The sequence below is a fragment of the Oncorhynchus clarkii genome, chromosome 1 (genome assembly GCF_045791955.1).
Source record: "Oncorhynchus clarkii lewisi isolate Uvic-CL-2024 chromosome 1, UVic_Ocla_1.0, whole genome shotgun sequence".
In the NCBI taxonomy this organism is placed as follows: Eukaryota; Metazoa; Chordata; class Actinopteri; order Salmoniformes; family Salmonidae; genus Oncorhynchus; species Oncorhynchus clarkii.
In genome coordinates this window covers 16,254,488-16,267,845 of record NC_092147.1, presented here as the reverse complement: position 1 = coordinate 16,267,845, position 13,358 = coordinate 16,254,488, and the positions used below count along the sequence as shown (strand labels likewise).

Below are 13,358 nucleotides of genomic sequence, written 5' to 3'. Positions count from 1 at the left end.
TCAGGTTTTGCGGTCGGAGTCCGCACCTTTGGGGGGGGGGGTGGGGGGGGGACCATAGAAAGCTGTTTATTCTCTATGTTGGTTGGGGCATGATAGTGACTAGGGTGGGTCATCTAGGTGTTTTTGTATTTCTATGGTGGCCTGATATTGGTCCCAATCAGAGGCAGCTGTTTATTGTTGTCTCTAATTGGGGATCATATTTAGGAAGCCATTTCCCCATTGGTATTCGTGGGATCTTTCCGAAAGCACCATGATTTTGGGCCAGTGGGCTTCTGTGTTACGTGGACATTCCAAAATGACGGGTTCCAGAGGACCTCCTGGGCGGAGGTGATGTCACTCTAGGAGAGATGTATAAAAGACATGCAGGAGAGGAGACAGATCCCACTCTCTCTGACTCTCCAAACCCTGCTGCAGGAGCCTTCCCTGGTCCTACTTGAAGACGGGGCAGAATTTGGATAAACGACCTGGTTGAACCACACCAGACTTCACACAGTGGCTCCAGACTTCACACACCTTTACTTGTCAGTTGCCGTAGAGAAGTCTAAGGGAAAATAAGAACATGCTGTGGATCCTGGTGTTGGTGATTTCTCTCAGTGTGAGCAGTGAGCTAGTAGCTGGTCAGAGAGGTATGTCTATAGTCACTTTAGTATCTTTAGTGAGAACTTAATATATACTTGTAGGTCAAAAATGTTGGAGAGATTTGAAAGTCTGGTAACACCTTATAATAACAGTGTCATGAATAAGGCATTTATAAATTAATGATTATAAATTGTATAAATGATTATGAATTGTAGTGCTTATAAATGCTTATACATGTTTATAAATGTTTACAAATAATTATTTGTATACATGAGTTATTATTAATAGTATATAAATAGTTTATTAATGCTAACTTCTTGGAAGTTATTATAAAGTGTTACCACCTTTACAGATCAAATTATTTTGGGAGCCTGTGATAAATGTAAAATAAATGTCTTGTCAATGGCACGTAAAATTATATTTGTCTAAAATGCTACGTTTATATGATAATCATCCCAATTGAATGTCACTGTTTTTATTAAGCATATTCCTTATTTTCAGCATTCATATTCAGCATTCATTTACAAATCTGAATTGCTAAGTCCTATCATCTTCATGGCCAATGGGCTGATTCATTCAGCAGCTTATGCTGTTGAGCAACTCGCCAAATCACACTGGTAGTGACATCGTAGTGTTCACACCATTATTTCTGGAGCCTGTGTGCTAGGAATTCATACAGAAAACATTTCAGCTCCTAATGTGAAGACCACACTTCCCCTCCTCCATGCTCAAGAGATGTTGACACAACACAGATCCCTAAGGAGTTGTCCTAGGTCAAATAATATATATATCTAGTAGGTTTCTGTTGGAGCAGCACAACAGTCCCCACATACCAGGTTATCCCAGCATCCTATTAATCTGGGACACTTCTTCCTGGGTAAGGCCCAGACCTCATGCCCTGTAAATTTAACATCCACAGGAATCCATAATTAAGCCTTAAAGTGAGTGACCTTGCCATGATTCTTGCCAACAACTGTGAAACTTAACCAGACTCCAGTATAGTATCTGCTCTGTTCTTTCCAAGCTCCTATTCGATATCTTTCACATTGAAATTAGTGTGAAAAATTCAATGAATTCCTTATCGATCCAAATTTGAGACAAATTGGTTTTGCAGCAGTAGGAAAAAGCATTTGGCACAAACCCCACGACATGTAAGTCTCTGTGTTTGAGTATGCATGTAATTCAGGCCAACGGATAGTCTTGGAATGCCAGCTCTTGTGGCAGGGGGATAGTAGCGCAGAGGCAGAGAGCCCACTCAGGTAGTAAAGATGATGAATGGGGAAGTGGATTATGTTGTTTTATAGAAGGACATCTGCATAGTTCATCCCCAACTCATTGCTCACTGATGACTTGAGTCCAACACAGATGTGCTTCCAAAACAATGTCACAAGAAGAGGAATGAGGCAGAAAAAAAGGTTTCTGAAAGGTTTCTTCAGCTGTCCCCACAGGATAACCCTTTTTGGTTCAAGGTAGAACCCTTTTTGGTTCCAGGTAGAACCCTTCTGGGTTCAATATAGAACCCTCTGTAAAAAGTATTCTATATGGAACCCAAAAGGGTTCTACCTTAAACCAAAAAAGCATTATTCAAAGGGTTCTCCTATGGGAACAGCCGAAGAACCCTTTTAGGTTCTAGATAGCACTTTTCTTTTTTAAGAGTGTACGAGCAAGAGCTTTGTGATGTGACTAACATTCTGTTGCAACATGAGGAGGACTTCGGTGGGGTTGACATTAGTTTGAGTTGATCTTGGCATCCTATGATGATAACACCCATTCACCTAAAATGTATATTCTTACTATCAACTGACTCGTCCTTTGACTTTGGTTGAAACGTAGTATACTGGAACAGGAAGTATGTTCTGTCCATTGCTAATGTGTCGCTAATACAGTATTATGAAATATTACATTTTCAGATGGAGAAATCATCAATCAGATCAAGGGAACAAATCAAGCTCTGGCTGAGATCAAAGAACTGCTGAAACAACAGGTAAAGCCACTGTTTGGACGTACAGGGCAACTCTCTGTGAGGATGTCAGGTCCAGTACACGGTCCCATACAGTTTAATAATGTGAACTAATAGTGTCTTTGTACCTCCATGCAGATCCAAGAGATTGTGTTCCTGAAGAACACAGTGATGGAGTGTGAAGCCTGTGGTGAGTAGCCTAGGCCAGCCAGCAGAAATAGATATGCCAGTTGGATGGCAGTAAATACTGTGGTGTAGCAGGCTAGAGCTCCTTCAGGCACAAAAAACAGTTACTGTATTTTGAATACAGTACATACATGAATAAGTACATAAGTACATTTAATATATATTTATGTATACATTCCACATAGTACATTACACCAATATATCAACAGCATGATTGCTATCTCTATTGTATGTAAATATGGTACATTTATTATATTATTGTCTCTCATGTACTTTGAATATATACAGTACATAAATCAACATATTCATATTTAATGGAAAATGTAAACAACTCGAAAATGCCATGTTTTTTTATTTTATTTATTTTACCAGATAAGTCGACAGAACAAATTCTAATTTACAGCAACTACCTGGGGAATAGTTACAGGGGAGAGGAGGGGGGATGAATGAGCCAATTAAGTTTCATTGCCTCCAGTAGATGGAGACATTGTACGGGAGAGCGCTACAATTCAGAACATTAATTCAGGTGGTCTACTTGACTGATGGATGACTTATCACCCTCTTCCCCCCTAGGCATGCAAGGTCCCCCTCGCCCCTCCTGTGACCCTAACCCCTGCCACCCGGGGGTAAAGTGCATTGAAACAGCTGGCGGCATCAAGTGTGGCCCCTGCCCTGAGGGCATGGTGGGCAACAGTACCCGATGCATGGATGTGGACGAGGTAGGACACTTGAGCAAACACCCCCACCCCCCAAAAAAAAACAAATTCACCTAGTATTCTGTAGTGGGCCTAAATTGAAACACGATCATGTACTCATAGTATGTGTTATTGTGTATTGCACAAGTTATTGTGTACGTTGGTTTTAAATCAACTGTTAAAGTGTGGCAAATGGCAAATTCTAATATCTATTGAAGAGTCACATTTCAAACATATTAATACACTCTCTCTCCTCTGCTCCTGTGTAGTGTGTGGTGAAGCCTTGCCACATGGGTGTGCGCTGCATAAACACGTCCCCAGGTTTCCGCTGTGGCCCCTGTCCAACTGGCTACACTGGCCCTCAGGTGCAGGGAGTAAGCCTCTCCTACGCCACTAAAAACAAACAGGTAGGCATTTTGGCTCAAGCAAAAAGCTTATGAGCTTGGCATTGGCAACATGTAAGGTTTTGTTTGAAGATGTATGCATTATGGCTTTCTTTTGTGTATTTGAATTCTACTCAGGTCTGCAAGGACATCAATGAGTGCGAAGGACCCAAGAATGGAGGTTGTGTGGAAAATTCCAATTGTGTAAACACACCTGTAAGTATAAATAATAACCAATCAATGCCACTCAATACTGTATATTTGAAAATCCAGAGGTCTTTCCTCTGAGGTCTTGAGGAACTAAGTTTACAATGTGGTGGCGGTGTTTGTTGTTGTCAGGGCTCGTTTAGGTGTGGCCTCTGTAAGGCAGGCTATGTTGGGGATCAGCGCAAGGGCTGTAAGCCTGAGAGAGCATGTGGTAATGGCCAGCCCAACCCCTGCCATGCCAGCGGAGAGTGTATTGTCCAACGAGATGGGAAAATAGAGTGTCAGGTAATGGGATACAATTATGTTGCAATGGATCAATGTGAATATGAATACAGCCTAAATGTATACTGCTCCTTTTAATACATGTTGTCTATAGCATTCTGTTGGATGCAGATTGCCCTCTATTGATTCTGCTGAAATGGAATTTAATGTTAATTGACATTTCATGTACAGTCCATAACTCTGTCTTTATCCTGATTCACAGTGTGGGGTGGGATGGGCTGGCAATGGCTACTTCTGCGGATCTGATATTGACATTGATGGCTTCCCTGATGAGAAACAGGAATGCGCCGAGAGGAACTGTGCCAAGGTAATACACTATTATCACCTTGAAAAGACAAAGGAAATCTGTGACTATACTATTTCAAACAGAAAGAAGAATCTAAAGCAGAAAAATTAAGTCACAGTCATGTGTTTTATATAGGATAACTGTCAAACGGTACCCAACTCTGGCCAAGAGGACGCAGACAAGGATGGTATAGGAGACGCCTGCGATGAGGATGCAGATGGGGATGGAATCTTAAATACACAGGTTACTGGTCTCTCTCTCGCTCATGTTTACTACAAGTATTTACACCCTATTTTGTATCTTAGTGTAAAGACAGGCTCTGATAAGACTCTGATGCCTCTATGGTAGGACAACTGTGTGCTGGTACCAAACGTCAACCAAAGAAATGTGGACGAAGACGACTTTGGAGACGCCTGTGACAACTGCCGTATGATCAAAAACAACGACCAGAAAGACACTGATATTGATAGACTGGGTGACGAATGTGACGAAGACATTGATGGCGACGGTCAGTATGCATGGACAGTATTTGACCGTGACAAGACTAATTCTGCTATTGCTGTAATACATGCCAATTGACATATGACAAAGATAATCTTCCATTACTACAGGAATCCCCAATAACCTGGACAACTGCAAACGGGTTCCCAATACTGACCAGAAGGATCGAGATGGGGACAAAGTCGGAGATGCCTGTGACAGTTGCCCTTACGTTTCCAACCCTGACCAGGTCTGGTTTCGTATTGGCTGTACTTGTACACATTCTAGTCATTACAACATGTTGTACGTAACAGCACAACAAACTTTGGTTTGTTTGAATGATATTTATGTTTCCACAGTTGGATATGGACAACGACTTGATCGGAGACCCTTGTGACACCAATAAGGACAGGTATAGTAGTGTTACTAACTAGCTTTCTTTCCACCTCCCTGCCTTTAACCATTGTAGGCCTGTGCGTGTGGATCCAATCTATTGGTACTCCATTATTAAAAATGACCTTCCAAATATTATTTTATATGTTATGTAATGACTTTGGATCAACACTTAAACTTTCATAAACCCACAACAGTGAGAACTGTAAAATGGTCTCCAATGCTGAATCCTACCCCAGCCAAATCTCTGTCTTGGTCTCCTTGTGTTTTTCTCTACTATTCTCAGTGATGGTGACGGTCACCAGGACTCTCAGGACAACTGCCCTGCGGTCATCAACAGCGCCCAGCTGGACACGGACAAGGATGGCCTGGGGGACGAGTGTGACAACGACGATGACAATGATGGTATTCCTGACCTTCTGCCCCCGGGACCGGACAACTGTCGCCTCATTCCCAACCCTCTGCAGGAGGACTCTGACGGTGAGTCTAGCCATTTTTCAGCCCAGTTTCAAAACAGTTCTCCAATATATCCGTGTCATTTTGATATTAATGTTATCCTGTGTCTTCAAAGTCACAAATTTCTTTCGATTTTCTTGTTACAGGTGATGGGGTTGGGAACCTGTGCGAGAACGACTTTGACAACGACACCATCATCGACAGCATCGATGTGTGCCCAGAGAACGCTGAGGTTACTCTCACAGACTTCAGGGCGTACCAGACAGTGGTGCTGGACCCAGAGGGAGACGCACAGATAGACCCTAACTGGGTGGTGCTCGATCAGGTATTGATGCATGCATTAAATCTAATCTAAGTCAAAGGGTGTTACAGTATATACAAATAATTGCCAGGAGACATGTTAACTGCTTAAGTTCCATCATTTTATCTGATTCTCTTTCCACAGGGTAGAGAGATCGTCCAAACTATGAACAGTGACCCTGGACTGGCTGTTGGTAAGAACAGCAATCACACTGTGTCTCACGTTGGATTCATTCAATAAACCAATTTATGTACCTTTAGAAACACACCCTGACCCAAACTCACACCATTCTCTCAAGGTTACACGGCTTTCAACGGCGTTGACTTCGAAGGGACGTTCCATGTGAATACGGTAACAGACGACGACTATGCAGGCTTCATCTTTGGCTACCAGGACTCTTCCTCCTTCTACGTAGTGATGTGGAAACAAGTTGAGCAGATCTACTGGCAGGCCAATCCATTCCGAGCTGTGGCAGAACCAGGGATACAACTGAAGGTAAAACAAAATCCTATACGCACATACTATATATGACTTATCCAGTCGTAGTAAAAGTCAAGTTCATATACAAACTCATGCCACCATACCACAACTCGGTCAATTGTCTGACCTACACACAACTCGCCCTTTGTAGGGAATACCCATAGGGCCAGTTTCTTAGACCAAGATTAAGTCTACTCCTAGACTAAAAACCAGCTCAATGGAGAATAGATACATTTTCCAGTTTCTGAAGCTGAAGTATTAAAACACCTGCCCAGATTGATACATTGGAAGAGATCCAGAGTTATGTAACATTGGTGCCTATGCAATTGTGTTGACAACTAGGCTGTAAAGTCCAACACGGGACCAGGGGAAAATCTACGTAACTCCCTGTGGCACACCGGAGACACCAGTGACCAGGTGAAGCTGCTGTGGAAAGATGCCCGCAACGTGGGCTGGAAGGACAAGACCTCCTACCGCTGGTTCTTGCAACACAGGCCCCAAGATGGATACATCAGGTAGTAGGCTGCTATTAGACACAAGTCATAGGCATTTGATGGCCTTTGGCGCAGTTTGACATTTATGACATGACATTGTCCTTTGATAATACACTCAATTTTAATTTGTGGCATTACAACTGATTGAACTGACAACATTTTATAAGACCACATACTGTTGAACTTGAACAACACAAAATTATTATTTTTTATAATAATAATTTTCTCCCCAATTGTTGTAGTAGCTATTATCTTGTCTCATTGCTACAACTCCCGTACGGGCTCGGGAGAGACGAAGGCTGAATGTCATGCGTACTTCTTAACACAGCGTGCATCCAACCCGGAAGCCAGCCGCACCGCACCGTGCACCTGGCAACCTTGGCTAGCGCGCACTGCGCCCGGCCCGCCGGTGCGCGATGAGACAAGGAGATCCCTACCGACCAATCCCTCCCTAACCTGGACAACGCTAGGCCAATTGTGCGTCGCCCCACGGACCTCCCGGTCGCGGCCGGTTACGACAGAGCCTGGGCGCGAACCCAGGGACTCTGATGGGTTCGCGCCCAGGCTCTGCAGTACAGCGCCCTTATCCACTGCGCCACAAAATTATTTTCATGCATGTTTTCTCTTATCATATTATCCAAATGGTATTCTTTACCACAATAGGAAACATCTTCCAGTTCTAACATACAGTACCAGTCAAAAGTTTGGACACACATACTCATTCAATGATTTGTATTTATTTTTATTATTTTCTACATTGTAGAATAATAGTGAAGACATCAAAACTATGAAATAACACATATGGAATTTCTGGTGACTATGGATTCTCGTTCAAGTGCTGTCTGTAAATCCAAATGTTGTAACCCTCAATCTAGACTTGCCATTATCTTGCTGCTTCTATTGTCTGGAAATTGTCTAACCCAGGTCCTGACATTCCTGTCGAATTAAGTAGTCAGAGTGGCCTGAAGTTTTTGCATATGAATGTAAGAAGTCTTCTGCCGAAGCTTGATTTGGTGGATGTGTGGATAAAAACTGCCGACCCTGATGTATTTATGCTTTCTGAAACCTGGCTTAAAAGATATATTACAGACAAAAATATTGGCATAAATAGTTAGAATGTTTTTTGTACAGATGGTAAATCTATGGGTGGTGATGTTGCTGTATACGTAAAAGACAAGGTCCCTGTGGTTTTCTGATTTCTGTTACTAAACCGCAGCAATTTGAATATCTGTCTTTCAACCTAAACCTTGGTTCATCTTTAAATATTGTTCTATCTTGTTGTTCTAGACCTCCATCTGCTACTGTTGGCTCTCTGGATTGTATTTTCAAATTGTTATCACAGAATGTCAATTCTGAGTTTGTCCTGATGGGTGATCTGATTCAGGACTGGCTAACATCAACTCAAAATTCTATGCAATACCTACAATCTCACTCAGATTGTAAACAGTGTAACTGGGTTGAATATAAAATATCATCTTTGATTTATTTGATCTTATTAACCAATACTCCTCATCGTTTTAATGCTTCTGGTATTTTTGCAAATGACAAGTGATCACTGTGCTATTGCCTGTGTGAGAGATGGCAAAATTCCTAAGAAATCTCCACGTGTCATTACGAAAAGAAACTGGAAGCGGTTTGACATTCAAAGTTTTTTACATTATGTATATAGCATTGAATGGAATGGAATTAATCCCTTATGTTGAACTAGCCTTTTCTTACTTCCACAACGCATTCCAGGATGTATTTAATAGGCATGCCCCTGAAAATAAAATCAGGATTAAGGGCAGAGAGAACCCTTGGTTTACTAAGGAATTTACACAAATGATTGTTCTTTTCTTTTTTAGTCAGGTCGGTAAATAAATATCAATTACAGTCCCATTCTCATTTGCTTCGAACAGTACCAAAAATTAGAACAGGTCATGGTAGAAATAGTTTTAGTTACTTAGCTCCGTAGTCCTGGAATTCTCTCCAGAACATTTTAAAATTTGATGATCTAGTCTCGTTGGTGGAGTTTAAACACTTGTTCGATGTTTATATCATAGAAGAGTGTAATTGTCTCTAATGTAGTTGTTGCACTGTATCTGTGTTTATAGTTTTGTTTAATGTTGTGTTAGTGTATGTAAGTTGTTTTGTCTGAAACATTGTTCCCCCTGCTGCTATTGGACCAGGTCTCTCTTGGAAAAGAGATGTTATCTCAATGAGAAAAACCTTTATAAATAAAGGTCAAATAATGAAATGTAAATGTAGTAACCAAAAAAGTGTTAAACAAATTAAAATATATTTTATATTTGAGATTCTTCAAAGTAGCCACCCTTTGCCTTGATGACAGCTTTGCACACTCTTGGCATTCTCTCAACTAGCTTCATGAGGAATTATTTTCCAAAAGTCTTGAAGGAGTTCCCACATATGCTGAGCACTTGTTGGCTGCTTTTCCTTCACTCTGCAGTCCAACTCATCCCAAACCATCTCAATTGGGTTGAGGTTGGCTGATTGTGGAGGCCAGGTCATCTGATTCAGCACTCCATCACTCTCCTTCTTGGTCTGACAGTGTCAACAGCAAAGCACCCCCACACCATCACACCTCCTCCTCCATGCTTCACGGTGGGAACCACACATGCGGAGATCATCCGTTCACTTACTCTGCGTCTCACAAAGACATAACAGTTTGAACCAAAAATCAAAAATTTGGACTCATCAGACCAAAGGATAGATTTCCACCGGTCTAATGTTCATTGCTTGTGTTTTTCTTGGCCCAAGCAAGTCTCTTCTTCTTTGGTGTCCTTTAGTAGTGGTTTCTTTGCAGCAATTCGACCATAAAGGCCTGATTCATGCAGTCTCCTCTGAATAGTTGATGTTGAGATGTGTCTGCTACTTGAACTCTGTGAAGCATTTATTTAGGCTGCAATCTGAGGTGCAGTTAACTCTAATGAACTTATCCACTGCAGCAGAGGTAACTCTGGGTCTTCCTTTCCTGTGGATGTCCTCAAGAGAGCCAGTTTCATCATAGCGCTTGATGGTTTTTGCAACTGCACTTGAAGAAATGTTCAAAGTTCTTGAACTTTTCCGCATTGACTGACCTTCATTTCTTAAAATAATGAGGGACTGTTTTTTCTCTTTGCTTATTTGAGATGTTCTTGCCATAATATGGACTTGGTATTTTACCAAATAGGGCTATCTTCTGTATACCAGCCCTACCTTGTCACAACTGATTGGCTCAAATGCATTTGCCAACAGCATACCACCCTGCATACCACTGCTGGCTTGCTTCTGAAGCAAGCCCTGGATGGGAGACCAGATGCTGCTGGAAGTGGTGTTGGAGGGCCAGTTGGAGGCACTCTTTCCTCTGGTCTAAAAAATATCCCAATGCCCCAGGGCAGTGATTGGGGACGCTGCCTTTTGGAAGGGATGTGAAACGGGTGTCCTGACTCTCTGAGGTCATTAAAGATCCCATGGCACTTATTGTAAGAGTAGGGGTGTTAACCCTGGTGTCCTGGCCAAATTCCCAATCTGGCCCTCAAACCATCACGGTCACCTAATAATCCCCAGTTTACAATTGGCTCATTCATCTCTCCCCTGTAACTATTCCCCAGGTCGTTGCTGTAAATGAGAACGTGTTCTCAGTCAACTTACCTGGTAAAATAATGGAGAAATAAAAATATTAAGAAGGAAAGAAATTCCACAAATTGCCTTTTAACAAGGCACATCTGTTAATTGAAATGCATTCCAGGTGACTAATTCATGAAGCTAGTTGAGAGAATGCCCAGAGTGTGCAAATGGTGGCTTCTTTGAAGAATATAAAATATGTTTTGATTTGTTTAACACTTTTGGTTACTACATGATTCCATATGTGTTATTTCATAGTTTTGAGGTCTTCACTATTTTTCTACATTGTAGAAAATAGCAAAAATTATGAAAAACCCTTAAATCAGTAGGTGTGTCTAAACTTTTGACTGGTGCTGTAACTATTCTGGTTCGAGATGGTCATATTTTGGCTGCATTTACACAGACAGCCTAATTCTGATCTTTGCAGAATTATTGGGAAGATAATTGGTCTGCCTGTGTAAACGCAGCCTTTGTCATATTTTTGTGTTCCTTACTGGTCTCCCTATGTGTTTGTGTGTGTCATGTTCAGGGTGCGTTTCTATGAGGGTCCTCAGCTAGTGGCAGACACAGGCATCATCATAGACACCACCATGAGAGGAGGCAGACTGGGCGTCTTTTGCTTCTCTCAGGAGAACATCATCTGGGCTAACCTACGCTACCGCTGCAATGGTGAGCAGCACACTAATGCTGACCCCCCCCCCCCTTTAGAATACCCTTTTAACAAGCAGGAAGTAGAGGAGAATGAGGACCTTAGGGAATCAATTACGGAATGATTGCCTTGCAGCATCCCGATAATATAATTCCTGTATTGAGAAATGGATGAAACTGGTCTCTGGCTAAAGGGGAACTGCATTGACCTATATTTTGTGCCTGCTTCTATGCCTTGACATTAGCATGAAGTGATACCGTGGCCGCATTTATATAGACTCCATCTAAATGACCTCTTGGTACACATACGACTAGTTTGAGGTTTTAGAGAGAAATACATTTGAGGCAATCAGCAGTTGAAACAATGAAGTGTTTTCCCCACCCATTTTTCGGGAAAAACAGCTGAGGGATGGGGCTAGAGGAATATAACCACTCCAAATTCATATACACCGCTATGGATGCAAGGACTGATATCCATGATATCCATGATATCAACATTATAGTTTCAAACATGGTTTGAGGCTATATAGTATGTTTACATTTACTTTGTTTATAAACAGAGTAAAACAGGCTTATATTTTGGTTTCTGATGCAGTACGATAGTTGAACTAAGCTTAAGTTCTAAGTTATATTCTTTAAGAATCAATGGGTACATATCCTTAATTTATGAAAACAAATGGATGCAGCAACTGCAGAATGCCCCTTTAATTATATTGGTCTGTTGGTTGTGTGGTATTGTAAAGACATTTGGACGTACTACAGACACCAACTAACTTACAGTATGACTCATTTACAGTAGGTAGGCCTATTGCCATGCACAGATTCCATATTGACTTATCTCGCCCTCTCCCTTTAGATACAATCCCTGGGGACTTCGATACATACCAAGCCCAACAGGTCCAGCTGCAGTTCTAACAGGGCACGCACATCTGCCCAAATGAAGACTGAGAAGACAATGCATCTACAACCCCAACATTCCGGAACACGTCTCCCAGATGAACAGTACAGTGTACTACTTTTGACTAAAGACTATATAGGGAATAGGGTGCCATTTCAGACGTACCCAGTGAGATTTCACTCAGCAAAATGGCGGCTCTCACCACCAGCAATGACAGGATTTTCCTGTCTTACATTCGCTCCCCAATAATTCCAGTTCTCAGGGGACTTTTCTGTCTACCATTACTCTGTCACCAATATATAAATGTGATTTTTTATTATTATTTTTTTTTAATAATCAGGGTGTTGCCAGTAAATGTGTTACATTGTGAGGGGACCCTATACAAATAAAAACATTTGATATGCATTAGATTACATGTGATCAATTATTACTGTTGAGTGCCCTAGAAAGAAATGTTTAACTACACATCTTTATTTTGCTTTAACATATGCTGAATATATACTGTAAGACTTACTTTTAAGTCAAAACAGTGAAGAAAAGTTATACTACTACTAACCAGACCGAAACTGTGATGAAATGTTCTACTAACTAGCCCGAAACTGTGATGTAAAGTCCTACTACTAACTAGACTGAAACTTATGAAAAGTCCTCCTACTAACTAGACCGAAACTGTGATGAAAAGTCCTACTACTAACTAGACTGAAACTGTGAAAGTCCTACTACTAACTAGACTGAAACTGTGATGAAAAGTCCTACTACTAACTAGACTGAAACTGTTATGAAAAGTCCTACTACTAACTAGACTGAAACTGTTATGAAAAGTCCTACTATCTAGACTGAAACTGTTATGAAAAGTCCTACTACTAACTAGACTGAAACTGTTATGAAAAGTCCTACTACTAACTAGACTGAAACTGTTATGAAAAGTCCTACTATCTAGACTGAAACTGTTATGAAAAGTCCTACTACTAACTAGACTGAAACTGTTATGAAAAGTCCTACTACTAACTAGACTGAAACTGTTATG

General features: G+C 41.3%; 1 protein-coding gene across 1 annotated transcript; it reads left to right on the top strand.

Moving 5' to 3' along the window:
* The first annotated feature begins 380 nt into the window (after nt 1–380).
* On the top strand, nt 381–12,739 carry LOC139370940 (cartilage oligomeric matrix protein). The gene is made up of 19 exons (XM_071110888.1): nt 381–626; nt 2,490–2,563; nt 2,678–2,729; nt 3,299–3,444; nt 3,690–3,827; nt 3,942–4,019; nt 4,143–4,295; nt 4,495–4,599; nt 4,714–4,821; nt 4,927–5,086; nt 5,190–5,308; nt 5,418–5,470; nt 5,738–5,931; nt 6,054–6,232; nt 6,353–6,401; nt 6,507–6,703; nt 7,031–7,203; nt 11,315–11,454; nt 12,290–12,739. The coding sequence occupies exons 1-19, from the start codon at nt 560–562 to the stop codon at nt 12,346–12,348; spliced, it is 2,244 nt and encodes a 747-aa protein (XP_070966989.1). The 5' UTR covers nt 381–559; the 3' UTR covers nt 12,349–12,739.
* The last annotated feature ends 619 nt before the right edge of the window (nt 12,740–13,358 follow it).